This window comes from Manacus candei, unplaced genomic scaffold, assembly GCF_025592945.1.
Source record: "Manacus candei isolate 608988 ecotype Guabito, Panama unplaced genomic scaffold, ASM2559294v1 h1tg000050l, whole genome shotgun sequence".
Classification (NCBI taxonomy): Eukaryota; Metazoa; Chordata; class Aves; order Passeriformes; family Pipridae; genus Manacus; species Manacus candei.
Genome location: NW_026138098.1, coordinates 15,211,073 through 15,236,120, shown reverse-complemented (window position 1 = coordinate 15,236,120; position 25,048 = coordinate 15,211,073). Strand labels below are relative to the sequence as shown.

Sequence of the window (25,048 nt, the reverse complement as noted above, 5' to 3'; positions counted from 1 at the left end):
CTGACTCAGCCCCACTTCCTCCTTTCCGCTTCAAAGCATTTTCCTGCACAAACTGCCATCAGTATGTGTGTGCCTGAAGTAGTGTGCAAGTCTCAAACTTTTGGAGGGGTGTGAGAAACTTCTGAAGCAGCAAAATTCTCATCGTGAAACAGAGTCTGTTTAGGCAGCATTTTATCATCTTAATACTGATGTTAAGAGGATGTGTGAGCTCTCAGGGAGAGGAAAACCAGGGCACTTCAAGTCATAAGCCTGCCTCTGTCTTCAGCAGGAGGATGGGACTGGAGTTTCATCTCTGCCTGTAGAGATGGAGCTGCTATTGTAGCAGCAGTCTGAGCTCTCCTAACAAACTGTCTAAAACAAAAATAGACAGGAGCAAAGTTGGAGAGGACTTCTCTCCTGTGCTACATGTCGCTGATAAATGACATTGAACGAATGTGCCTGATCCTGCTGCTGCTGCCAAAGTCACTGGGCAAAAATTACATCTGCAGTTCTTACCGCAGTTTTGTCTTCCAGTGGTGAGGTTGTTCTCAAGCAGATGAAGCTATTAAGGAATAGTAAACAGATGTGTTTCGTAGCTTAAAGATAAAAAAAAGTGCTGAAGTCAAACGGAATGGTTTTTAATGACCTTTAATTCAAAACCCACTTGCATTCCTGCTTTCTCTTGGAACAGCTGTTGTAGTTTTCTACTCAGCTTTCTAAGCTGAAGTTGTAGGGGATTGGAAAAGCACTTTTGAATAGAAGCTGTGAAGGTGCTTAATATTCATTACTCTGGAATAATTAGTGTGGAATAATTACTGTAACTCCATGACTTTCTTTCTAACAGCATTATGTTGTTTCCATAGAGCAGGAAACTAAGACATGGAAAAAGAGGTAGAACTGGTTAAAACTGGAAGGAAGCAGCTGAGGCTGGTGGATGTCAAACTGCCTAAAGCCAGTGCTAAGCTCTGGATGTCTAAGATATGGTGTTTCCAGGTTTTATTAGAAAATACTGGATCAGTAAGAAGGAATGCTGGAAGTGCTACTAGCCCATACTCCATCACATTATATAGGAATGAGTGAATTTAGTGGCCTTTGCAGTGGGCTCTGCCATGTCCTATTCTCCAGGACTGAAATTAGTAGCTGAGTGGTATCCTGTGATGGCCAACAAGTGTGCTCTGCCCTGCCTGGCTGGGGCCTGTTCAGAATAGCTGGGCATCCAGCAATGGGAGCCATGGTGAAACAGGTGCACAGAGTGACAATGTGGGGAAGGTCCCTGGAGTCTCAGCAGTGCTGAAGCTGTGACAGAGCCTGTGACTCACTGATTTGGCCATCCTCAGTGTGGTGGCTTGACTTCTGTGCCGAGGCTGCACGGGGGCCAAGCCTTATAGAGGCAGGAGCACCAGGTGGGTATGCCCAGTCAGAAAACAGCATCCAGCACTATGGATCTCTTCGTTCTCGTCTGGATCTGAGTTGGGAAGGAAGCAGTAAAAGCAGAGAAAACCTAGTATGTCTGTTCCCAGAAGCTCCATGCTGATGGCACAGTCCCAGTGATGAACACAGTGTGTTGGTTGCCTGGAGTGATCTGAGGGCAGAAAGCTTTTTGTTCTCTGTCAGTTCATAAGCATTTAAAACCTCAGGAATTCCTGACTCCCAAACTCATTTCTCTTCCACCATGCCATTGAGGCACCCAGGATAAATGAGTATTTTCCTTTAGCAGGAGATAAATAGATCCCAAAATCTAGAAGGAGGGTGGAGGTAGTGGTGGGCTACAGGAAAGACTCATTGCTGACAACTGCTTCTCCTTTTAGGGCAGTTTCCTAGCAGCTTTGTTGAACCTGTGGATATTCCTCCTTTGAAGCAGGGAGAAAAACTGCTTGTTTGTACCAATGACTTCACATCTCAAGAGCCAGGGAGCTTATCATTGCAGAGAGGTAATCTCCATTCCCTTCTTTTGATTTGCAGCTCGTAAGCCTCATCTGTCCTTCCAGACAGATGAACCTAGTCACAGCATCCTGCCTAGAGTGACAGAAGAGAGAGGTGAACTTCCTAGTACCTCATGACATGGGTCTTGTCAAATCCACCACGAACTTCTGGGCCTCTGCCACTCTGATACCAGTTTCTCATGATCTGTCGTTACTCATGAAACTCCAGAAGTTGGAGTCGCCTATCATAGTAAATTTACAGCTGCCTTTTAACTGACCTCCAATACCCAAATCTTAGACTTGCATTTGGGGGAGAAATCAAAGCTTTAATGCACCTTCGTGTCTTTGCAGCCAAAACTGTGTATCTTACATGTGTGTGCAAGAGGCTGCTGATACTTCATGCCTTACCCCATCCTGTTCTCATGTGCATCCCCAGCATGTGCTGTGCTCTCGCAGAGTGCCAGACCTCACCCACAGCCAGGAGGGTCAAAGGAAGGCAAGAATAAGAGGTAGGAAGCAATAACGAGAGCAGTTTTGAACTGGTGTTTGTCATTCTCTGCAGGAGACCTGGTGATCCTGGGGGGGTCCCTGGCCTCCAGCTGGCTCCAGGGCCGGAGCAGCTGGGGTTCCAAGGGCTTTTTCCCCTCATCATGTGTGCGGGAGCTGTGCCTTTCAGTTCGGAGACGTCAGCTGTCCCAGAGCACTCTCCTGGAGGTGCCTGCCTACTCACTGGGCCAAGCCTGGGCCCTGATGGACCTGTCTGCTCAGCTAGAGGAGGAACTGGACTTCAGGGAAGGGGATGTAATCAACATTGTTGGTGTCCCAGAGCCTGGCTGGTTTGAAGGTGAGCTCAGAGGCTGCAGAGGCATTTTTCCAGAGGGTTTTGTGGAACTGCTTACTCCTCTGCGAGCACCAGGAACCTCAGTGGATCCAGAGCCCACTGGGACTTGTGACACCAATGGGACAGTGGAGATGCCCCCCAAGGAGGACGAAGAGCCAGGGAACACTTATGGTGTTGCCCTCTATCAGTTCCAAGCCATGGAGTCCAAGGAACTGGATTTTGATGTGGGTGACAGGATTCGGATTGTTGGCGTTCTGGAGGATGGCTGGCTGGAGGGGGAGCTGAGAGGAAAACGTGGCATCTTTCCACACAGATTTGTGAGGCTGGAAGCCTCTGAGGCTTGCAGGGTAAAGGTGTGTGCTGGGGATCTGCAAGGTGAAGACAGCTGTGGGTTGTCCATCCATCAAGACCCAGAAAACACCGGCTCTGAAGCTCTTCCTTTGCTAGGGAAAGATGGCAGGGAAAAGGAAGAGGGCTTGGCTGCACACCCTGAGCCTGCCACCATTTTGTCTCACAAGGTGGGGAGGTCAGAGGGTCCTCTTGCAACTGACTTGAGACAGCATCAGGCCTTTCCCAGCACAGGACACCAAGGGCTACATCCCAAAGGCCCAGTGGACTCCCTCCCCTCTGCCTGCATGAAGACCGTCAATGGCCTTCTCCTCTCTGCTCAGCTGCCTCCTCCACAGGGCAACAGGCCTGGCCAAGCAGGTGAGTTGGAGCCTGGGGGGACCATTTCAGCCTCCCCAGGAAAATCAGAATGTCACGCTCTGCTTGAGCACGATGGAGACAGTCCCGCTGTGCCCTTGCAGGCTTCCCATGTCCCCCAAGATCCTTACAGGAGCCAGGCAATTTCATCTTCTAACAGCTGGGCAGCATCCCAGCCCCAGGAGATCCAGAGCAGCACCCAGGATCTAGACAATTGGATGGACAGTCAACAGGAGAAGTCCAAGCCCTGTTCCTCCAGCTCAGGAGCTGCCCAGGTGGGCCTGGACACGTGGGCTGGGAACTGGGGGGAGTGCTGCCCACTTGCAGTGCAGGGGGACAGCTGCACAGACCTTGACTCCAAACTGACGGAGCAGCTGGCACAGTTTGAGAAGAGTCTGTCAAGTACCAGTGCTGAGCAGAACAAAGTCTCCCGTCATTTCTCTATCTTGGACTACAGCTCTGAGAAGGACATTGTCCGTGGGTCTCCTGTGTCTGTCCCCCACTCCAGGCAGACAGAGAGGAGGAGGGCCCTGAGGCCACCCCCTCCTCGGCCCAGCCTTGCAACAACCCCTGTGCACACGCTGGGTGGCCAAACATCCAAAGGCAGGTCTCTGTCCTTCTCGGTCAAGCCCTCCCGGCCTGCACCCCGGCCTCCGTCAGGCAACCAGCAGAAAAATGTGGCCCCTGCACAGCTTCAGCCCAGCACCCCAGAGCAGCGGGTGGAGGAGGGACGTGAGGACTTGACACAGGCAGGATCAGCTTCCCCCTGCTCCATTCTGCTGACTAGGATTGGAGAGGTAGAGCGAGACTTGGAAGCTTATGGCAAGACCCGTGCTGAGCTAAGCCTGATGCTGGAGGAGCAGCAGGATGAGCTGGTGAGAGCAGAGACCATGGAAAACCTTGAATTCTGTGACTCCAACATTGAGAGCCTCAGCATGGAGCTGCAGGAGCTGAGAGGTGAGTCTACAGCAGCATGGGATGGGGGTTCTTCAGGGGGACAACTGCCCCTGCTGTTTAGAGATGCTATTGAAACCAGTCTTTTATACCCTTCTTTAATTCCTGGTAATTTTGTAAGCAGTCAAATCATCATGATTTTGCTTTGGAGAATCAGTGTCTTTCTCTGAACATCCCTTTGCCCCGGTCTTCCCCACCCACTTTTCCTTTCAACTCTCCCGTCTCCTCTTCTGGCCCCACCATCCATCCAGAGCCTTCATCTGATCCGTTCCCAGTATATCCTTGCTATTAAGCAAAAGCAGAGCTGCTACAGTTTCAACCTCCCTGCCTCATCCCCTCTTAGCTGTAGGGGAGTGAGCAGCAGCTTCAGAGTGGCTTTGCTTGAGATTTGAGTTGATGTCTGTGGTGTGACTGCCATCAGCCTGTCAGGGCACTGAGTTTCCTGTGGTTTCTGTTCTGGTGGTGATACAGACCTGTGGGGCCTTGTCACTCAGATCAGAGTGGATGCACAGAAGGGGACTGAACCTGGCCTGGGAGTGTGATGGATTAGTGGGCAAAAAGTAAAGCCTGACCCTGTGCTTCTGCCATCCATGCAGTCCTAGATAGGAAAATGACACCGTGCTGTTGGTAACAGCAACAAAGAGCTTTAAATTGTGGCAAATCTTTAGCTGGAAAGATAACTTTTGTCCACGTAGCCCCAAAAAATTAGTCAGGGAAGAGAAATTTGCGATGATTATATCAGCACGTTTGGCCTCTGAAACCCAAAGATGCCATGTAAAGTTCAGTGCTGTTAATTATGTTACACTTGGTATTACAGTAGACAAAGTATAAAGATGAGACCACATACGTTTTATCCCACAGTCCCTTCCCCAGCTTCTCCCAGGAGCTCTGACACCACAGTTCTGTTACTGAAACCCACGATGTGCAGGAAATGTGGGCACTGCATTCAGGAGGTGGAGTGAAATGCCAGCTCCTGCCTGGGGATTACTCACTCTGACTTCCTTGCCTCCATCTGCCCACTGCTTTATCAGTGCTGGGAAGCCCAGGCACTTTGTTGCACGATCGTGTCTGATGCAGAGCACATGGGAATGAAGGCAGATTCAGGTGCCCCAGGAAAATAGGGTGACAAACGGCCTCCACATCAGCGGTGTGCAAGAGGGACGCTTGGAAGGAGGCTTAGAGGATATGAGACAAGACGAAATAACTTGAAGGTAGGAAGAGAAAACTCTAGGCTGAATCTCAAGGGAATTTTTCTAATGGGATGGATCTTTCTGGGAAACTTCTCTTACCGTCCTAGTGCTTCCTGGCAGAGGACAGATCCTGTAAAACCTGTGCCCTGTTGGTTCCTGAAACTGGAAGTTTTAAGCAAGAACTAATGCACTATCCTGAGACATGCTCAAGTTAGTATCCCCTCAGTAGTCCTAGAGGATTTTTCACCAGTTCAAAGAGACCTGAGGATTTGTAAGTAACCTCTCTGGTCCTGTGATAAAGATGTTTTCTACCTAAGCTTTGTCACATCCTTCCTGCCACATCTGAGTGTAGCCAGAGAGCATGTCTCAGGCTTCCTAGCCCAGCTCTAGTGCAGCAGGCCAGATCAGTAACAGGGTTTTGCATCAGCTCAGCAAAATGAGTTTGTGCCATGCCTGAGGCGTGACCTCTGCCTTGCCGTTGTTAGGGGAACATGGAGGCACACTGGTGGGAGAAAAGCTTTCACTAAGCTTTGACCAGCAACCAAAGCAGGGCTGATGTAGTCTTGGGGGAATTCAGCCTATCCTTTGGGATATAGAACCAAACCACATATAGAAAGTATGTGGTTTTCTACAACACATGTTTAAAATTGTCACATTGCTTCTTTGGTGTGTCTTTGTGCACACTGGGGGTTCGCCTGGCTTGGGCAGGATTAGCGCTTGCCCTCCTGCAGTTGGAGTAGGAGAGTCCATAGGTTTTATTGTTGTCTTCTACCAGCACAGAGCATGGGCTGTGCATTCTAACAAGTGTTGAAAAAACCTGAGACACGGATGACATCCATGGACTCCCATGCTTTCTGTCTAGGGCATGTAGGGCATTGTTGGTTTCTTATAGGAGCTCTGCATTTGGCATGGAAAACTGGGAATATGCTGTGCCCTGCAGTGAGAGGTGTTACTAGACTGCATGTTTCTGTAGCCTCCTGAAAATTTATATTTTGTGTTGGCACTGAACTCCATAAGCCAGGTAATCCCTTCAAGGCTGTTCCTGTCAGCAGGTAGAGCAGCTGTTCACCTTGGAGCAGGGAACCAGGCAGCTGTGGCTGCACGGCACTGTGTAGGCACTACTGGGGGGGCTCTGTCTTGCAGGGAGCAGCTCCTCTCCTGATCTTCCAGTGACTGTGGGTGAGGACTGGGAAAAGGGTGGGTTCAGCATCAGGTTTGAGCCAGGGGCAGCCTGAAGGCCTCAGTTTGCCCCTGTGAGGTGTGGAGCAGAGCCCAGCCTCCTCTAGACTGCGTTGTTTAGCCTCCACGCCATTAGGAATGTGAAGGCAGTGGAAGGAGACCTGGTATCCCATCTCTGGTTTGTGGCTTCCTGCAGTCTCACACACGGTCTGTTTCCCTTCCCTGAGGACATTGGTCTGGGGCAGGGCCTCTGCCTGCTCCAGTGCCCTCCTCTTCCTTGCCTCTGAGCTGCCTGAGGAGAGGCTTTGGCAAAGCTGCGGAGCCGGTTTGGGCAGCGAGAGCCTGCCCAGCCTCGGCTTCCCTCCTCGGGGCTGGTTACTGATTACTTTGGGCAGCAGGTGGAGGAGGCCAGGGCTGGCAGTGATTGGGCCTGCGCCTCCTCCTACCCTTGCTGACTGGTTTCAGGAAGCAGCACCTGCATTTCACTTGGGACAGGAGCACTGGAGCAGAGCGGAGAAACAGCGTCAGCCCGGGCTTGGGCTCAGGGAGCAGACAGTGAGAGGAGTTAGCCCCTGCTCCATACCCCGCAGGACTATGTGCTCTTATCCTGGGTCGAAACACTGCGTGGAAGATCCAAGACAGGAACGGCGACTCCTCAGCTGGGAATATGAGGACTCTTGTGCCATACGGAGAGAGGACGTAGCTGGGGTGGCTGCGCTGCGCAGGGAGGCTGGCTGCAGTGACAGACCCAGGGCGACAAGGAGGCAGTACCCAGGCAGCCAGGGAGCAGACGGTGGCTGGGACAGTTACAGGAGAGGAGAGGGCTTCTCTGTGGACCAACAGAGCATGAATGTAGACTGTGGAGGTTTTTGGAAGGGAGATGTGCAGTACATGGGCTGCAGGAGAGCAGATGGTGCTTGGGAAGGCAAAAGCCAGGATACAGAGGGTAGAAACTACAGGGCGTACGAGAAGGAGGACATTCAATACAGAAACTGCAGTTCTGAGATAAGAGAAGGGCGGAGCAGAGAGGACAGAGTACCTGGGCAGTCCAGGGAGGGGGGAAGGCAGTATGGAGGCGATAGAGGCCCTGAAGGCCATGGGGAGAGGGGAAGGTGGTATCAGGACTACAGTGAGGATGAAAGACATTATAGGAAGAAGGAAAGGGGGTATAGGCAAGAGAGGGACTCTGGGGAGTATAGGGAGAGAAGAAGGCAGTATAGAGAGGACAGAGGCAATCGAGTATATAGGGAAGGGGAAAGGTGGTATAGAGAGGATGGAGGCTCTGGGGCATATAGAGATCAGGAAAGGCAGTGTGTAGGTATCGGAGACCAGGTAGACCAAGAAGACATTGAACGGCACAGGCAGCCCAAAGGCCATGTCATAGACCACAGCAGTCTGGACAGAGGTTGTGAAGTTCCTGCTTTGGCAGGCAGGTCCTTAGACAGTAGTGTGAGCCTGGGGTCAGGTACCTGCTACACACAGTTCGAGATGTGGGACATTGACTCCAATGGCTGTGGGGAGCTGGAAGGAGCAGCCCCAGGGCCTGGGATGCTGGCCAAGAGCAGCAGTGGAGCAGAGCGCTCGAGGGTACGCACGGGCCGGCCGGACTGGAGCCAGGTCTGGGAGCAGGAGGCCGAGGACACGAACAGGGTGGGCTCTGTGCTGCAGCGAAACAGCTTCTACAGACGGACGGCTCCCAGTGCCCTGCGGCACTCAGAGTTTGTGCAGACCAGGAAGAAAAAGCAAGGTACACGGGGAAATAGTGGGCAATTGCCTTGGGTGTGCCTGTGCTCTGCCCTGGCACTGGGGCAGCACCAGGACTCTGACACAGGTGGGAGTGGCCAGCACTGACGGGCTCTCATGGGAAGGCTTCTCCCTGGGACTTGCTGAAATGAGCATCATGGTTGTTACCCCTCTGCACAATTGCTGATCTGCCCTGCAAGGGGATTTCACAGAGGCCCAGGTGGGAGGGAAGCACAGGCAATACAGACTTGCTGCTGTCCTTTCTCTTGCTCCTCCATCTGTGTTCCCAGTGTTTTAGGTACACCCTAAAACTTGTGGCCCTGTTCTTTTGTCTAGTCTCTCAGGGTCCTGAGGAGGTTCCTCATGTGGGAAAGGGTGGGGTGCTGGGGTTATTCCCACTACCTGTTTTACTTTTATAACCCATCGTGAACAGATTTGATGTTTAGGAACCAATTCCTGGCTTAGAGCGTGAGTATGGCAGCTGATCACAGGCAGCACGAAGCAGGAAGTAGAGGAAGTTGGTGTAGCACTCAGACATAAGCGGAGAGCAAGTACTTTGTAGTTGTGTAATGCACATGGGCAGGACATTGAGGTACCTGCATGTTGGGGGGCTGTCACATTTGGGAATCCCCTGCATCGCCAGCCCCTCGCTACTGCAGTGTTCCCTTGCCTGTGCTACAGCAGTTCCATGTCCTGGGTCCCCAAGCCATCCGCAGGTCTCCAGTCCCATCAACCAGCACTCTGGAGGTGAAGAAATACCAAAGTGAAAGGCCTGAGCTGTCTTGGCATGGGCAAAATCATTCCATTGATGCTGTGGCTGGGACAGAGTCAGCTGCAGACAGCTTTGTGCAGCTTGGCTTGTTCTTGCAAGAATATTAGTGTGTGTTGGGGAAGTGGCAACAAGGTGTTAAGGTCTGGGCAGAGGGACTAAAGGAGCCCTTCTTGATGGACAGGGTTCCCTGTTGGGCAGCTGTGAGTCTGAAACCTGTTTGTTTACGTGCCTTTTCTGCCAGTGTCTGTCTGCGGTAGCTGTGTGTGTGAACTCTCTGTGAAGTGGGAATGAAATGCGGAGGAAAACCGTGCGATGGCCAAAGAGTTGGCAAAGCTGGAGGCTACATCTGCCTTTGCCTTAACATGAAGTCTGTCCTTTGGAGATTAAGCCTTTTGATTAAGCAGGCTGCGGTGGCTGCGTTTCTGCACTCTCAGGCCGCTCTGTTAGGGTGGGACTTTGCTCAGCTGTGTCCCCAGGGTGAGGGAAGGGAGAGGCTTTGCAGTGCCAAGATGTCCAAAGGGCAGCAGGGGAGCCAGGAGGGGCCAGGGAGTGAGGTGGGACACAGTCCAGAAAGCCTTAGGAGGCTGGAGCAGTGCTGGCCTGTCCAGCTTCTGCTAGAGTTGAAGGGACTCAGCAATGCTGAGTGAAAGTCTTCCCTTTTGAGGGTTGTTGAACTTTTCCCCACTGTGGTAGTCTCGGGGGCTGTGAGAGGTGCAGGGCAGGATGCCCTTGCCATCAGCGCCAGTATCCCACAGCAGGGAAGGAGGGAAAGGGCTCTAGGTATTTGAAATACTCTTATGTTCATCCTGTGGCCTGTTTCTGGCTGCAGTTGTCTGTTACATTTGTCCTCCTGCCCTGCTAGGGCACAGTGCTGGACCAGCAACAGCCCTTCTTGGCATGTAATGCTTTGTTGATGCAGCTGCCTCAATGTAAGACCCCACCAGCACCCGGGAGCCTCCCCAAAAGACCTCCCATTGTGCTTGGCAGCAGACAGCCTCCTGCCCACCTGGCAGGAAAAAGTCAGCTCTGGTTTTCCCTCTGTCTGTGCTGCAGGCACCTTTTCTAATGCTGTCCACTTCTCTCACAGGTTCCCCCTCCATCCACAGAGTAACAGAATTTAGGACTTGAAAGCCCCAGTGAGAGATCAAAGAATCATAGAGTAGCTTGGGTTGGAATGGACCTTAAAGATCATCTAGTTCCAACGCCCCTGCCATGGGCAGAGATGCCACCCACTAGATCATGTTACCCAAGTCCCCATTCAGCCTGGCCTTGAACACTTCCAGACCAGCAGGGATGATCTTTTCTGCAAGTGGGATTATCACACTTCTTACAGATTTCTCTACGGTGTAACCTGGTGACAGCTACTTGGTTAGAGCACCTGTTCTGGGATGAGACTCAGATGTGTCTGCCTGACACATCAACAGAAGGAGAACCCTGTCATAGTTTTGCTGCTTAGTCACCATCACTCTTAAAGGTTTTACATGCTAATGTGTTGCGTTTCAGCTCTGAACTCCAACCTTTTTCTACTAAATTAGAGCTTTTTAGTTGAGGGATAGTCTTCTGAGGCAGGTACTATAATTAAGTAATTTTTTAGTCTTCAGTTCTTTGCAGTGAATAGAGTCTTAAAATACTCATGTCAAAGACTCACAGGAAGACCTCTCACTGTCTATTCTTCCTGATGCTCACTGATTTGTCAGTTCAGACTCTTTTAAAACAGTGAACTTCACATTCTGGGTGGGTGTCAGCACTTGCTTGCACCATTTACCTTACTGTGCTCCTGCGCAGCACTTGGGAAACTCCTGATGAGTTTTGGCTGGCCAAGCAAAAGAATTACTCCCCAGAATACAGTCCTGTGTGTGGCTGTGTTTCTTGTCCCCATTAATACATTAATGCATTTGTCTGCATTAAACCTCCTTGGTTTGCATAATTCCATCTTATTCAGGGTACCTTGGATCACTCAGTGACTCATATGCCTCATCTTTATTTGTGATCCTGTTGAATTGATGCTCAGTTCTCTACATGAGAGCAGTGATTTTCCATTTACTTTAAATCTTTTGTAGGATTAACTAAATACAGTCTCTGGAGAACCTGATTAGAAATGCCCTCTTTTCTGGATAGTCTCTACTGGCAGTGAGTTTTCAAGGTACCAGTTAGCAAGGTCTTCTTTTTGTTTTATATTAAGAAATAAACAGAATATTTATTGCATAATTCTACTTTTTTGCCAAGCTTACAAAAAATTTTATTATATCTGCCTACTTGTGGGATTGTGTCATTGTAAGGTTTGTTTTTTTTTTTGTCCTGGATGGAAATAAGTCTATTATAAAGTAGCATTTTATTTCCTCATTTAAAAAAATAAAACTGAATTCTTAATTCTATCATCCATGGATTTTTCTTTATATCTTTCTTTTAGAATTTTTCTGTACTTCAGAGTTCCTGGTGTGTCTAGTGTCTATTATGTGGTATTCTATGTTCATTAATTTATATTTGCTGCCTTTATTGAAGCATGAATGCTGGACAGATTTTTCATCAATACTGTTCTCTTGATGTTTTTTGGATTATGTATTTAAAACATCCTTTTTTAAGAACTTTCAGCTTTCATTCTTTTTTCCATCAGTGTTTTTGCTCACACTTTCATTGATGCCCTGCCTCAGTTTTAGGTTAGCTCTTTGTACACCATCATACTACTTCACTGTTTTCTGTGTCATGGGTTGGGATCATCCCCTGTTCACACTGAATGCCGTGGGACTGTCTGGGCAACCACAGGCTGTTTGGGGTGATGGCTGTGATCTTACCTGACGTAGAAACATCCCCACCAAGCAGGCTGTAAGTCTGCCATCAAGCCATTCCAGTGGCCCTGGGAAAACATCCTCATTCTGTTCCTGTTCAGCTCACTGGCATATTACCAGTGTCCAGAGTAAGAGTTTCCACCCCAGCCAGATCCTGCTCCTGGCAGCGAGTTTAGCCTTTTGCTCAGATTAATTATTCCCTGCCCTAGTTTCATCGCCTCCCCTCTCATGATCGGCTCCTCCCCTCCTGGCCTCCACATACTTCAAATATTTGCAGCTGGTTTGTTTTGTCCTGACTCACTGCTTGACTCTGCTGAGCTGTGAACCTGGGGCTGGGCTTGCCTCGGGGCTGGGTGCATCTCCCACGGAGGTTCCTGCCCGCCGACCCGGTGCGGATGGGCGGCGCGTCCCTCCGCAGACTGTGCGGATCGCCTTAGCAGCGTGTGCGCCCTGCGAGGCTGCGCCGAGCCACGGGGGATGCTGGCAGGTGAGCCCTGGCGAGGAAGGAGCAGCCGGGGGGCGATGCAGACCTTCGGGGGAGCCCTGCAGCCTGTGCGTGGTGGACATGCATCCCATTGGATCTGGTCTTTGTGGGTCAACTCTGCTTCCAGAGTGGGGCAGGGAAAACCTCTAATTGCATGTGTGCTCCCACGAGGAGGTTAGGTAACAAGAATTCGAAGTTTTCGTTAATTGGAAGAAAGTTGATGACAGTGGCATTTCTCAGACAAGCAGGATGAGCCGTGTGATTGTGGTAGTAAATCACAGCTTCCACGGGAAGGGCAGAAGTGGGAATGTGCTCCAGCTTGACACCTCATTTCCAGGGTGAGCTAGTGTTGAATCTCTCAAGGCTCTGCAGGCTACTAGGAAAGCTCAAAAGCAGGTGCTCCTGGGAGGCTGTCGCAGACCATCAAACCATTCTGAAGAGCCAAGGACATGTTGCGAATTTGCCAAAGGGGATAGAGAAAATGATGTTGTTAGGAGGTTTGAATTTAGAGAGGCAAATTACAGAGCAAAACCTACAAGAGAACAAAATCTGAGCCTCTGAAAATCATGATTGAGAACACTGTTTTTGGAAATGTATTTCTAAATGCCCATTTGGCAACTGTGTCATGGGTAAACTTGAATTTGTCACTGGATCGGAATTCGGTGGCTTCATTAGAAATACCAGTCACATTCCTGCAGGCTAATAGAGTCTGTTCTAGCTGTGGTCTTAATGCCTTCAAAATTGATGGGCATGATGACTCAAATTGAAAAGTAACATTTAAATAGAAAATCTGTGAAGTAAAATGGAGCTGTGTTCAAAATACATTTACTAGATGACCAAAACCAATTTCACATCTGTGGGTTTAGATAAATTCTTAATAAGCCTCATTTAGGGAAAACTACTATTAGACATACAAGAGTGTGTGACAAACAGGAAAAAATAAATTGATGACAAGCAACAGAGGTGGTATGAAATACAAGAAGTGAGAGTTTTTAAACGCATCAGAAACAAATACAAAGTTATACATGTTGGTCAGATAGAAGAGCCAAATGTTAAAAATAAATTCTGTATTTGAAAATTTTGAACTACGAGTGTTTGGAAAGAAGCAGGACTTTTGAGTTCATTGCTGAAGGAGGATGCTAGACTAGTGATAAACTGCAAAAGTCCTAAGATAGTTGACTGCAATGTAGCCTTGGTTTTGAATGAATTTTGAAATATTCAGAAAGACTAGGAAGACCAGAGGAGAATTAATTTGTATGAGTTTTCAAAATAATGCAAATACTGATACAGTGTGAGTAGAACTAGTACCCAGCATTATGCCAGGTCAACCAAGCTGAGCTGATGACTACTGTGAGCTTAAAATCCATGCAGGGAAGGCTTTAATTTCCCTCCCATAGGCAGGGACTTGAGACTTGCCGAAGAAGGGTGTCATGGAGACTTGCCGAAGAAGGGTGTCAGTCTCCCGAGTGTTGTCTGAATCCTTGCCACAGGGCACTTTCTGCAAGGGCCTGACCTAGATTTACTCGCCTGGGGTTCGCTTGGTGGAGCGTGGGGAGCTGCTGTGTTTGCCAGCAGTGCTGGACATCCCCAGCTCTGTTTTGGTGAGCTGGAGCCAGACACATGGTGTGACTGCAGTTTAGCTGTAGCTAAGGCTGGGAGTACAGCAGGGTTGTTTGGTGGTACGGTAAGCTCCTGAGGTGTCCTGTAAAAAGCTTCATCTGGTGGCATTTTGCCTGCATATAAATACAAAGTCCTATTCTTTGACCAAGGCAAATGTAATCCTTTCCATTTATCTTCCCAAATGCTGTGACACTTTATTTGTTTTCTTGGGGCATGAAATGGCGTGACACAGAAAATATAATTGAAAGGGTTTTACAATCATGTCCATCATAGCATATGGCAAGATGCATGGGTCATTTCCAGCTGTTATTCTGGCTGGTTTTCATTTTCAAGATTCTTCCCAGCCCACCCCATGCAGTAGTATCATCTCGCCCTCCCACCTCCTCTGGGTTTCACACACCTGTTTGCATTGCAAATTAACACCTTCCTGTTTCTTCCAGGTTGCTTTCCCACTTGAGCTTGCTCTCCTTGAAAACAAATGCCATTCCTTAAAAAATATATATATTTCTTTAAAATAACTCATTTGTTGTTATTTCCTTAACTCTCTGAGCCACAGAGACCTGCTGACTGTTATTATCTTGATGTTTAGTTGTCCCTCCTGTAGGTTTTTCTGCCTGTTCAGGCTCCAAGTGCTGTGTCTCCGGCAAGATATCCCTGTGAGTGTTTGTAGAGGACCTTGCACAGCAGGGCCTGGTCTGCCACTGAGGCTTTGCAGATGCTGTGGAAATGCAAACAGCAAATGTTAAACCCAGCGGCTGCTCCCAGACCCTCCTTGGAGGGATTCCTGCTGCTTTTGAGTTGATAAAGTTTATCATCAGGGACTGGTGGAAACAAGCCAAGACAGCTATTGACTTAGCTGAAATCAGCCTTTTCCCTTATGCAGTTTGGCTCTGATGGGGGTACTCTTAAGGATACTTGCCAGTAGGAATCAGTGAGGCTTTCTCTTCCCAGTGATTGCCTTCTAAATGGTGTGCTGGTTGTGTCACTAAATCCTCCTGCTGAGCTAGCCGTTTTGCCTCTCCCCAGGCTAGATTTCACGGCAGGGCAGCAGAGGCACAGCTTACAGAGACAGGTATCTTACCTCCTACATCGAGGGCATCTTCTGAGTCTTTCAGCTGGGTTTCTCATTTGCCGCGGCTGGAAATGGGAATGATTTTGATGATGTTCTTTCTGCAGAGCTGCACATCAGTTTGTCCTCAGCCCAGGTAGCTGTGACAACTTGATATTTGATGCTGATGCTCGTGGTTTCTGCTTGTCGATGCTGCTCTGCAATGGGAAGGGCTGAAAGGGCTGGCGATGGTTTCAGATAATTATGGGTTGAGTCAGTGTCTCATCTCAGCTTGGGTCTCTTCTTTTCTTTCCCAGATCGTTTCAGTGTGAAAAGCCCAGCCTGGCTGAGCAGTGGGCAGGGTGCTTGGGCTGAGGCAGCAATTTCCCATGCTGGTTACTACCATCACCCCCTAGGGCAAGGCTGGGGTCTGCCTGCAGCCTGCCCAGCACCTGGGCAGAAGTGGCTGGGAGCATGGGGGTCTCTTGGGGCTGTTCACCGTGGGTGCTTTGGTACCAGTATAAAGTGTCAAGCCCTGGTGTGTGTCCCTGGGAGTCTCCCAGGCTGAGCCCCCGTTGCCTCAGGCTGTCACCAGAGAGGTCAGGGACAGGGAGATCTGAAAGTGCCAGTCCTGCAAAAACATTCTTAGAAATGTCTGAGCTGGGGCATGTCTGCAACTCTAATAAAATCCCATTGAGAGCGAGCAGCTGGGGATCCGTGGGAGACGGCTGGAGTGGACAGGCATTTGTCAAATCAGCAATTGATACTAAATGGGGTACCTGAGGCAGGCTGGGCTGCTGCGAGTGGCTCGGGGGCCTCCGTGCTGCAAAGCAGCCGTGAAATGGGGGAGACCTGAGTGTTCCTGGGCCAGACCCTGCCCCGGAGGGATGTCCCAGGGAGGTGCGGGAGGGGAGCTCCCCCGGGCTGGGGAGGTGGCGGTGGGAACGCTGTGGCTGTGGTTTCGGCCAGAGGACACACGCTTTCCAAAGCAGGCAGGTGGGGCAGGGGGCGGCTGGAGCCCAGGAATCTGCGGGGGGAGAAAATGTCTCAATGAAAACCGAGGGGGCTGGGCCGGCCTGGAGCCGCAGGTGGGACAGAAAACCAGGAGGAGAGGCGGCTGGGGTTGTGTGGACGGGGCCGAGGAGGGCGGCCCAGCTCCGGGCCCTGCAGGCACCCAGGGCCGGGGGCGGCCCGGCCCCGCGCCCTGGCCGCGCTCCAGCTCCGGGCTTTGCCGGCGACAGCACCATTGTGGGGCCCTGTGCGGCCATTCCCATGGAAATGCCTGGGGGCTGCGGAATGGAGACCCTGTTCCCGGCCTGAGAGAGGGGGGCGGCCGCCATTGTCCGCCCGGGAACCGGGGGCTCCCCTCCGTGTCTGCTCAGCCCCGCGGAGCTTCCTGAAGCCGCAGAGTGAGAGAGCGAGGGTGGGAGAGGAGTCTGGGCCCGGCCGGCATCAGGGGGGACCGTCTGGAGCAGGTTTGTTGCCTGCGGCCCTCAAAGCCGGGGCATTGTAGTATTCCTGGTGCTGCCAGGGTGGGCTGTGGAGCAGGCCGGAGCTCCCTACTGCCCCGGGGGTGGCAGCTCTGGAAAGGCCCGTGGATGGACAGTCTTGGTCTCTCGGCACTGATGTTTGTCAGTCGCATAGGTTACTCGTGTTCACAGTTCAGATGCTGTTTGTCTCCTGTCCTTGCATCTTTGTTGGAGCATGCTGATCTTGCTTGTCTGTCTTGCAGAGATGACTCTCCTGTCCTCCCAGACACCATCCCTGGAGACATCCTGGGCTGCCACTGAGAGCGCAGAGCAAAGGATGCTGGAGAAGAGGTCCAAGGTTATCGAGGAACTGCTCCAGACAGAGCGGGACTATATCAGAGACCTGGAGATGTGTGTGGAGAGAATCATGGTGCCCCTGCAGCAGGCACAGGTAGGAGCTGGGAGAGAGGGCAAGCTGTGGTGCAGCACTGGAGGACTGGGGGGAGGATATTGAGTCCCTTTTGTTCTCAGAGGCAAGCAAGCAGCATGGAAACCTATAAAGGAAATTCAAGCTATGCTGAGGGAACAGGATGGTTCTTGCAGCTCCTTGCATTTGTAGCAGTAGCCTGTCTGTTTTGAGATCCTGCTGAGCTTTCAGGCTTGCTGAGAGCAAGAGACCTGGGAGCAAGTATCACAGATTCATTGTCTGGGGCAGGAAATGTTCCTCTTCATTTGATTTGTAGGTTAAATTCATTGTCAGGAGAATTAAAATATGGGGTCTTGGCATGGGAACAGAATTATTGGGAGGAGAGCAAGAAAAACAAGGTGAACATGGAATTGCTGGGAAAGAGGAGAACACTGGTAGGACACGTTAGGAGTGAGAGTTTCAGTGCACTGGGGGACAAAGGAGTGTGTGCAGAAGTCACTGTGATGGAAGGAGGTGGCAGCAGGTGTCTGCTGTGAAGCTGAGGACTGATGAGTTGGAGGAGGGCAAGAGGGGGCTGTTGGGTCTGACTTGGACTTGTTCCCCCATCCAAGACATCTCTTTTCCCATTCACTAGATGCAGAACATAGACTTCGAGGCCCTTTTTGGAAACATCCACATGGTGATTAGCTTCTCCAAGCAGCTGCTGTCCACCTTGGAGGCTTCAGATGCCATTGGTATGGATTCTGCTGTTAACTTTTGTCAGAAGGCTGGGATGAGCTTTGCTAGTGGCTGGGCATAACAGTTTAAATGGTGGGAGAAGATCACTGGGACTTGGCTTTCTCCCTGCTGGTCTCTGTTGCCTCTCATCAGTCCAACAGCAAAGCCAGGGGGATCTGTGTTGCCCCATGGGTCACTGCTGAGAAACACAGTGCCTGTAGCCCTCTGTGGCCCCTTGCCCCAAAGTGAGCCCCACTCCTCGCTCCTGCACTGCCCCTTCAGACCTTGGACTGCTGATGCCTTTGCTCTTTGGCTCCAGCAACCAGTGTATCCACTTCTCACCCCCAGGAGACCTGGATTGATTGAGCTCTACATGCTAGTGGGTGAGGAGGAGGTGTCCTGCATGCTCTAGTAGCACTGTCTTCTTGACCTGTTTGTGTGGAATGGGAACGCTGGACATCTCACCATGAGGGACACCAACGTTTTTGAAGGCACCTGGGGACCAGGTGACACTGAAATCCTGCTTTGTTGCTGTCTGCAGGGCCAGTGTTCCTGGCACAGCGTGCAGAGCTGGAGAGTGTCTACAGGGTATATTGCCAGAACCATGATGAGGCCATTGCACTGCTGGAAACCTATGAGAAGGATGAGAAGATGCAGAAACTACTCCTGGACCTATTGGATAGCCTCAGGTTGGAGCCTCTGTCTGGCAGCCACCAGGCTGGGGTAGGGGGAATCAGTCTCCAACATCCCTGCCTCTCTGTCAGCAGTGTTTGAACAGTTCAGGTCTACTGTGTCACTGCATTGTTGATCAGGCACTGGATTCAAATGGCCCCCTGCCCCAATGCACAGGTGGTGGAAAACCTGCAGACCCCCTTAAATCTGCATAGAAGCCACCAAGGTGCAGAGGAGGTGGCACATACTGTGTTGAGGGCTCCTGTTTCCCTAACTCTGACCCACCATGGCTGGTGAGGAAGGAGCCGCTTTGCCTGGCTCAGTGACTGCCATGGCTCCAGCTTGTGCAGGTTAATGCCCCAGGAGCTGGCAGCTGCTCTGAGGGGACAGGGCTGCACACCTGCCACCACATTAACCCATTGCTTTTCTTTGCTTTTTGGCACTCTGTGGGCCGGCAGGAGCCTGTACAGTGAGTGGTAAGTGCATCCTTCCACTTAGTCCTTGCTTGTCTGTCTGTCTTGGCTTTGCTTTCTTTTGTAACTAATCTGCTGCCACTGGCTGGGTGCGTGCTGGGGGGGCCTAACAGTGCCTTGGGGCACACCTGTGAGGAGAGGGGGGTGTGTGGTATGATTGCAGCAGAGCCAGTGGATGGGCAACACAGGTAGGAGTACAGGGGATGAGGCATGGGGAGGTTTTGATCAGGAAACAGGTTTTGGGAGCCCTCAGCAATGACTGAGGACAGTTGGGGGGTGGGACAGAGTCTGAGACAGGTGGTACTCTGGCAAGTGTGAGGCTGTGCCTATGTAGAATTTCATGGTGGGTCTGGTGATGGAGGGGATCCTGGCTGGGAAAAATCACCTGGTATGAGTGAGAACTGGAAACCTGGAGTTGATCTGACAGCACCAGGAGTTCAGCAGTGCAGTGAGTTTGGACATGAGGGTGGCATGACTTAGGGAGTACAGTGGATTTAGAGGTGGTGTTCTGAGTCTGGTTGGCTTGGATTGAGGAGGCAGAATTTGTGTGACAGAGCTGGACTGACACTTGGTACATCTCCTGTGTCCTGACTTCCCAGGGGCTGCACAAACTACATTAACCTGGGCTCCTTCCTCATCAAGCCAGTGCAAAGGGTGATGCGGTACCCACTGCTGCTGATGGAGCTGCTGAGTGCCACTCCCGAGGCTCATCCTGATAAGGCACCACTCACAGCTGCTGTCCTTGCAGTCAAAGAAATCAATGTCAACATCAATGAATACAAGCGCCGGAAGGACCTGGGTGAGAAGCTGGGCAGAGAGAGACAGGAGTGGGTGTGTTGAGATTGGTGTCTGCTCACCCCTGAGCCTTAGCTGACACACACAGTCATGGACCTTTAAGGTCCCTTCCAATCCAGACCATTCTGTAGTGATATGAGGGATACTTGGGACTACAGAGGCTTGGGAAGGGGGAGAGCCAGCAAGGTGATTGTTAATGAGGCACTGTAAGACATGAGTGTTGTGCTTACAAGGGTTTTAATTTCTATATCAATCTCTTTAGTGCTAAAGTACAGGAAGGGGGATGAGGATAGCCTCATGGAGAAGATCTCCAAGCTCAACTTCCACTCTATCATCAAGAAATCCAACCGTGTGAGCAGCCACCTCAAGCATCTCACAGGCTTTGCACCCCAGGTAATGTGCATCATACACTTACACCCTGCAGTGCTTCTCCAGTGGTATCTGCTGTTCCTCCACCCCTCTTCCCCAAAGTGTAGCTCTGATCAAGAGCAGCAAGGCAGTGTGAGCTTAGGGTCTGAACCACCCATCTCTGCTGTTCAGCTTGTGGGCAAAAGGCCCCACGTCTTGCACTCTGGAAGGTGCTGGAGTCATGCATTGCCTTCCTTGAAACACTTTCTCTCATAGCTGAAGGATGAAGCCTTTGAAGAAATGGAGAAAAATTTCCGGATGCAGGAGCGGCTGATCAAGTCCTTCATCCGGGACCTTTCCCTCTACCTGCAGCATGTTCGGGTGAGTCAGTCTGGGTGTGATGCCAAACCTGTGGGACTCACTGTGCACTGCCCCTCCTGTCTGCATGGTGTGTACCTGCAGTGCCTCTGGCCAGGGCTTTTGGCCTCAGCCCTGCTGGGAGGGTGGTCTCTGAGGGTCTGGGCTGCCCTGGGAGGCCTATTCTGGGCAGCAGGTGTGGTTGAGCTGACTCTGTCTCCCTGGTGCAGGAGTCTGCTTGTATGAAGGCACTGGCAGCAGGGAGCATGTGGGACTTGTGCACAGAGAAGGCGAGTGGGGACTTGGACCAGTTCCAGAAAGTGAATCGTCTCATCAGCGACCAACTCTTCTCCAACTTTGTGAGTGAGGCTGTGCTCCCATATGCTGGAGGTACCCCTCAGGGGCCTTCCCTGGGGGCTTGCTGCAGAAGGGCAGCCCCTGGGAGGCTGCAGGGAGGGTAACTTGGGAGAGGTGTGAGCATTCCTGCTTAGTTCTTCCTTCCTGAGAGCTTTGATGCCTGGGAATTTATGGATGTGCCTGTTAGAAACACATTTTTTCAGCCCTACCTGAAAATGCTACAACTCTTTATGGGAGTGTTTTGGATACTTTCCATGGTATTACCTGTGCTGGCACAGTTACGTAAGATTATAGAATAATTCCTCTTGGAAGGGATCTCTGGAGCTTTTGTGGGTGCCACCAGGAAGACAGTCCCTATACTGTCCTAGGAAGGATGTTTTCCTGTGTGCTGAAAAATGAGCTGTTAGTGTTCACTGCACAGTGGGAGAGAGCACCTTGTCTCACCTTCTCTCTGCATCTCTGCCCACCAGAAAGAGCGGACGGAGCGGCTGGTGAGCTCACCCCTGAACCAGCTGCTGAGCATGTTTGCAGGGCCCCACAAGCTGGTGCAGAAACGGTTCGACAAGCTCCTTGACTTCCACAACTGCACGGAGAGAGCAGAGAAGCTGAAGGACAAGCGAACCCTGGAGGAGCTGCAGTCAGCCCGCAACAACTACGAGGCCCTCAATGCCCAGCTGCTGGATGAGCTGCCCAAGTTCCTGCGCTTCGCCAAGGAGCTGTTTGCCAGCTGCGTGCGGGGCTACGCCGAGGCACACTGCGACTTCGTGCGCCTGGCCCTGGAGGAGCTGAGACCACTGCTGTCGGTGGGTTCACGGAGTGCAGACAGTGCTCTGGGCTCGGTGCAGCACTAAACTCTATGCAGAGCTTCTCCCTGTTTAAGGCCACAAGTGACTTGTGGAGAGTTCCTGTGGGATGCTGTCAGGGCAGGGACTGTGGGGTCATGATGCAATTGTGAGAGAAGAGCATTTGCCTGGGAGAATCTCAGGTCATGAGTTTGAGGACCACTCAGAGCTGAGTCCAGGCAGGACTGCAAATCTGGGTCCGATGCAAGTCACAGGCAGGATGCAGAACCCCTGTCATGGTCTTTGCTGTAGCTCTTGGCCACTTTTCCCAGCAATTGTCACCTAACAGGATGTCCAACTCTGCTCTGGTTCTAGTTGCTAAAGGTGTCTGGCAGGGAGGGGAACCTCATTGCCGTCTTCCAGGATGAGCACAGTCGAGTCCTCCAGCAGCTCCAGGCTTTCACCTTCTTCCCAGAGTCCCAGGCACCTCCCAAGAAGACTTTTGAAAGGAAGAGCATGGAGCGGCAGTCTGCCCGGCGGCAGCCCCTTGGCAGCTTGGTGAGTTCCTTCTGCCTGGTGTCAGGGTTTGCAGAGCCCAGGACAGCCACTCACACCTGTCTTGTTCCTCTGCAGCCGACCTACTTCCTGCAGTCGGATGACGTCCGAGCTGCCCTCCTGGCCCGCTATCCCCCAGAGAGTCTCTTCCAGGCAGAGCGCAATTTCAATGCTGCCCAGGACCTGGATGTCTCACTGCTGGAAGGAGACATTGTGGGCGTCATCAAGAAGAAGGACCCCATGGGCAGCCAGAATCGCTGGCTCATAGATAATGGAGGTGAGTGGCTGCTCCCTGCCCTTGCTACCTGTGGGGAGTCCCTTCCTCTGGTTGTCCTATGCCCCAGTCTGACTTCTCTTTCTTTGCCTCTCTGCAGTGACGAAAGGGTTTGTGTACAGCTCCTTTCTGAAGCCCTACAACCCACGCCGCAGTCAGTCGGACGTCTCCGTCGGCAGCCACTCTTCCAACGAGTCGGAGCACAGCAACTCCTCTCCCCGCAGCAACGCCACACTGACCTTCAGCTCCAGCGGGGTGGCCGTCACCTTCACTCAGAAACCCCTGCAGGACTCTGCCTCCCCAGCAGACACATACCAGTCTGGGCAGCCCCCCTTGGAGATGGACTCCCCCTCTCTGCCCCAGCTTGGGTGTGGTGACAGGACGGCCCCACTGGAGGCTGGTACGGTGGTGTCTCAGTGCCGCTACAGCCGCCCCGAGCTGGGCTGCAGCCCCAGCTCTCGCAACGGGCACCTCACCAAAGCACATCTCAGGCCCACGCCCTCAGTGGAGGATAGAGACTCTGGATTGGAGAGCAGCGAGTCAGAGGGCAACCAGGTGAGTTCTCACCCACCCCTGGGAGGCTGGGGATCCCAAGGGCTGATCCCCTTGCTTGACTGGGGACTTAGTCATCCTCCACCCTCGGAATGACCAGGGAGAGGTGACACGTGAAGTATGAGATCTTTTCTCCCAGCAGCAGAGGTGCAGAGGCAGAGAACCAGGCTGCAAATGGGGGTGGGCAGGTGGATGCAGCTCTGGCAGAGGCCAGGACGGGGCTAGGGCTGGCACTGTGTGGTAAAAAGGACAAAAGCCCACACATCCTATGCAGTGCAACAGCAAGGCTGTGTGGTCTGACCATCCAAGTGATACTCTCCCTCTGTCTGGCAGGTCTATTACGCTCTCTACACCTTCAAAGGCCGAAACACTAATGAGCTGAGTGTGTCAGCTAACCAGAGACTCAAGATCCTGCAGTTTGAGGACATCACAGGCAATCAGGAGTGGTGGCTGGCCGAGGCACACGGGAAGCAGGGCTATGTGCCCTCGAGTTACATCCGGAAGACAGAGTACACGTGAGGCGGCAGGCAGGAGCCTGCACCCCATGCCTTGTTCCTGCCAGGACTGCTGGGGGTCTTGGGGAGGCTGGCCAGCCCTGCAGCCCCCACTGCTTGCCCCAAGACTGTCCCTCTCACAGCTGTGCAGTGCTATTTGGCCCCAACACACTGGCTGCCACCTCCCCATCAAGGGAGGAAGAATGGTGAGCTGGCCAGGTAGGCAGGACCAGGTAGCTTATGTGAGGGCAGGGGTGAGTTCACCTGTGCTGTTTGAGCCTCCTGTGTGCAGCCAGGGCAGGGGAGCAAGGCTTGGGGCTGTGGTCTGCCCAGGAGGGTAAGGCTCGACTAAAGCTGAGGAGCTGCTGTGGGTTTAAATTGTGGAAGACTAATGCCAAGTTTCTGGAGACTGTGTTTAGTCAAGTAGTATTAAAAGCAGCCCAGACTTCGTCAACGTGCTCTCTGTGCCTTCTCAGCAGCAGCAGGAGCTGGGTTTTGTCTGTCCATGCAGGACTCAGGGTGGGACATCTACACCTGCCTGGGGAAGCAGCTCTGAGGTTTGCTGGGAGTAGCTGAGCATCCCAGGGCTGGGATGGGCCTGGCCTCTGAAATTCCCACAACAAAGCCCTCAGCAGGTGCCTTATCCATGTGCCTGGCCTTCCAGGGGCTCAGCCTCTCCAAGCTCTGCTGCTACCAGCAGCCATCAGGTTCTCATCTCAGGTGAGCCAGAAGTCCAGAACACCATCTTGCCTTGTCAGTGCATTTCCCATGCCCAAGACCCATCTTTGCTCTGACAAGCCCACCTGGCAGCTCTGGGCTGGGGCAGGGCAGAAGACAAAGCACAAATTGTCCTCCAGTTTGATTTTTTGGGGGCTCTGACCACAATTGCCTCACCTGTGCCTTCTTTCAGGGCACTGGAGACAGTGTGCTGATGTTCTGGAAGGGCAGGACCATCCCTGGGAGGGATGTGTTGCCTTTTGGTGGGTTGGTGTGTGGTACCTGCTTCTGCCATGCCCAGAAGGGAAGAAGCTCTCTTCATGGGGCAATGTTTGTATCCCCTGTACTGCTGCTCTGTAAATAAAGATTTGCCCTTGTGTATAGAAGGTGCCTGTGCAAATGTTGGGAATGCTGGGAGGAGTGCCTGGCCAGTGCTGCAGTGAGGGCAAAGCCCACACACTTCATGCAGATCCTGCAAGGTCAGGAAAATTCCCTTTCATTGGGGTCCAGCATGCTTCTGCCATGGTGTTTGTGCCAGCTCCAGCTCACACACTGGGAAACCCTCACAGGAATGTTCTTCATTAAGATTAAGTGATTGCACTGCCCTCTTCCCCTGCAGGGTGGGGGTGTTTGTGTTTGCACCTGCTCCTTCCATGCCAGCACTGAGGTCAGCACTACAGCTCCTGACTTTGGTGTCCAGGAACAAAGAGGAGTCAAGAGTTTGTCAAGAGTAACCACCATATTTTGTGTGTGCATGGCTGTAGCACAGACACGTGCCTGCACCTCTTCAGCTTGTCTCCACCACAGCCGGGTTTGCAGTCTGGAGCCACAGCCCA

At 51.9% G+C, this 25,048-nt stretch overlaps 1 protein-coding gene across 9 annotated transcripts in view; it reads left to right on the top strand.

The window, feature by feature from the left end:
- DNMBP (dynamin binding protein) overlaps positions 1 to 24,598 on the top strand; it is a 33,710-nt gene extending 9,112 nt beyond the window's left edge. For 5 of the 9 annotated variants that reach the window (XM_051801244.1, XM_051801246.1, XM_051801243.1 and 2 more), the window contains 15 exons: positions 1,788 to 1,910; positions 2,464 to 4,404; positions 16,956 to 17,143; positions 17,754 to 17,853; positions 18,378 to 18,525; positions 18,967 to 18,984; positions 19,581 to 19,780; positions 20,039 to 20,169; positions 20,401 to 20,505; positions 20,712 to 20,840; positions 21,309 to 21,641; positions 21,996 to 22,178; positions 22,254 to 22,452; positions 22,550 to 23,004; positions 23,335 to 24,598. In XM_051801244.1, the coding sequence (XP_051657204.1) occupies positions 1,788 to 1,910; positions 2,464 to 4,404; positions 16,956 to 17,143; positions 17,754 to 17,853; positions 18,378 to 18,525; positions 18,967 to 18,984; positions 19,581 to 19,780; positions 20,039 to 20,169; positions 20,401 to 20,505; positions 20,712 to 20,840; positions 21,309 to 21,641; positions 21,996 to 22,178; positions 22,254 to 22,452; positions 22,550 to 23,004; positions 23,335 to 23,520 (4,439 nt within the window). In that variant the 3' untranslated portion in view covers positions 23,521 to 24,598. Of the gene's footprint in view, positions 1 to 1,787; positions 1,911 to 2,463; positions 4,405 to 6,671; positions 8,518 to 9,776; positions 12,559 to 16,318; positions 16,699 to 16,955; positions 17,144 to 17,753; positions 17,854 to 18,377; positions 18,526 to 18,966; positions 18,985 to 19,580; positions 19,781 to 20,038; positions 20,170 to 20,400; positions 20,506 to 20,711; positions 20,841 to 21,308; positions 21,642 to 21,995; positions 22,179 to 22,253; positions 22,453 to 22,549; positions 23,005 to 23,334 lie in introns of those variants that run through there. The other 4 variants (XM_051801247.1, XM_051801248.1, XM_051801249.1 and 1 more) reach the window with 4 other exon arrangements.
- The last annotated feature ends 450 nt before the right edge of the window (positions 24,599 to 25,048 follow it).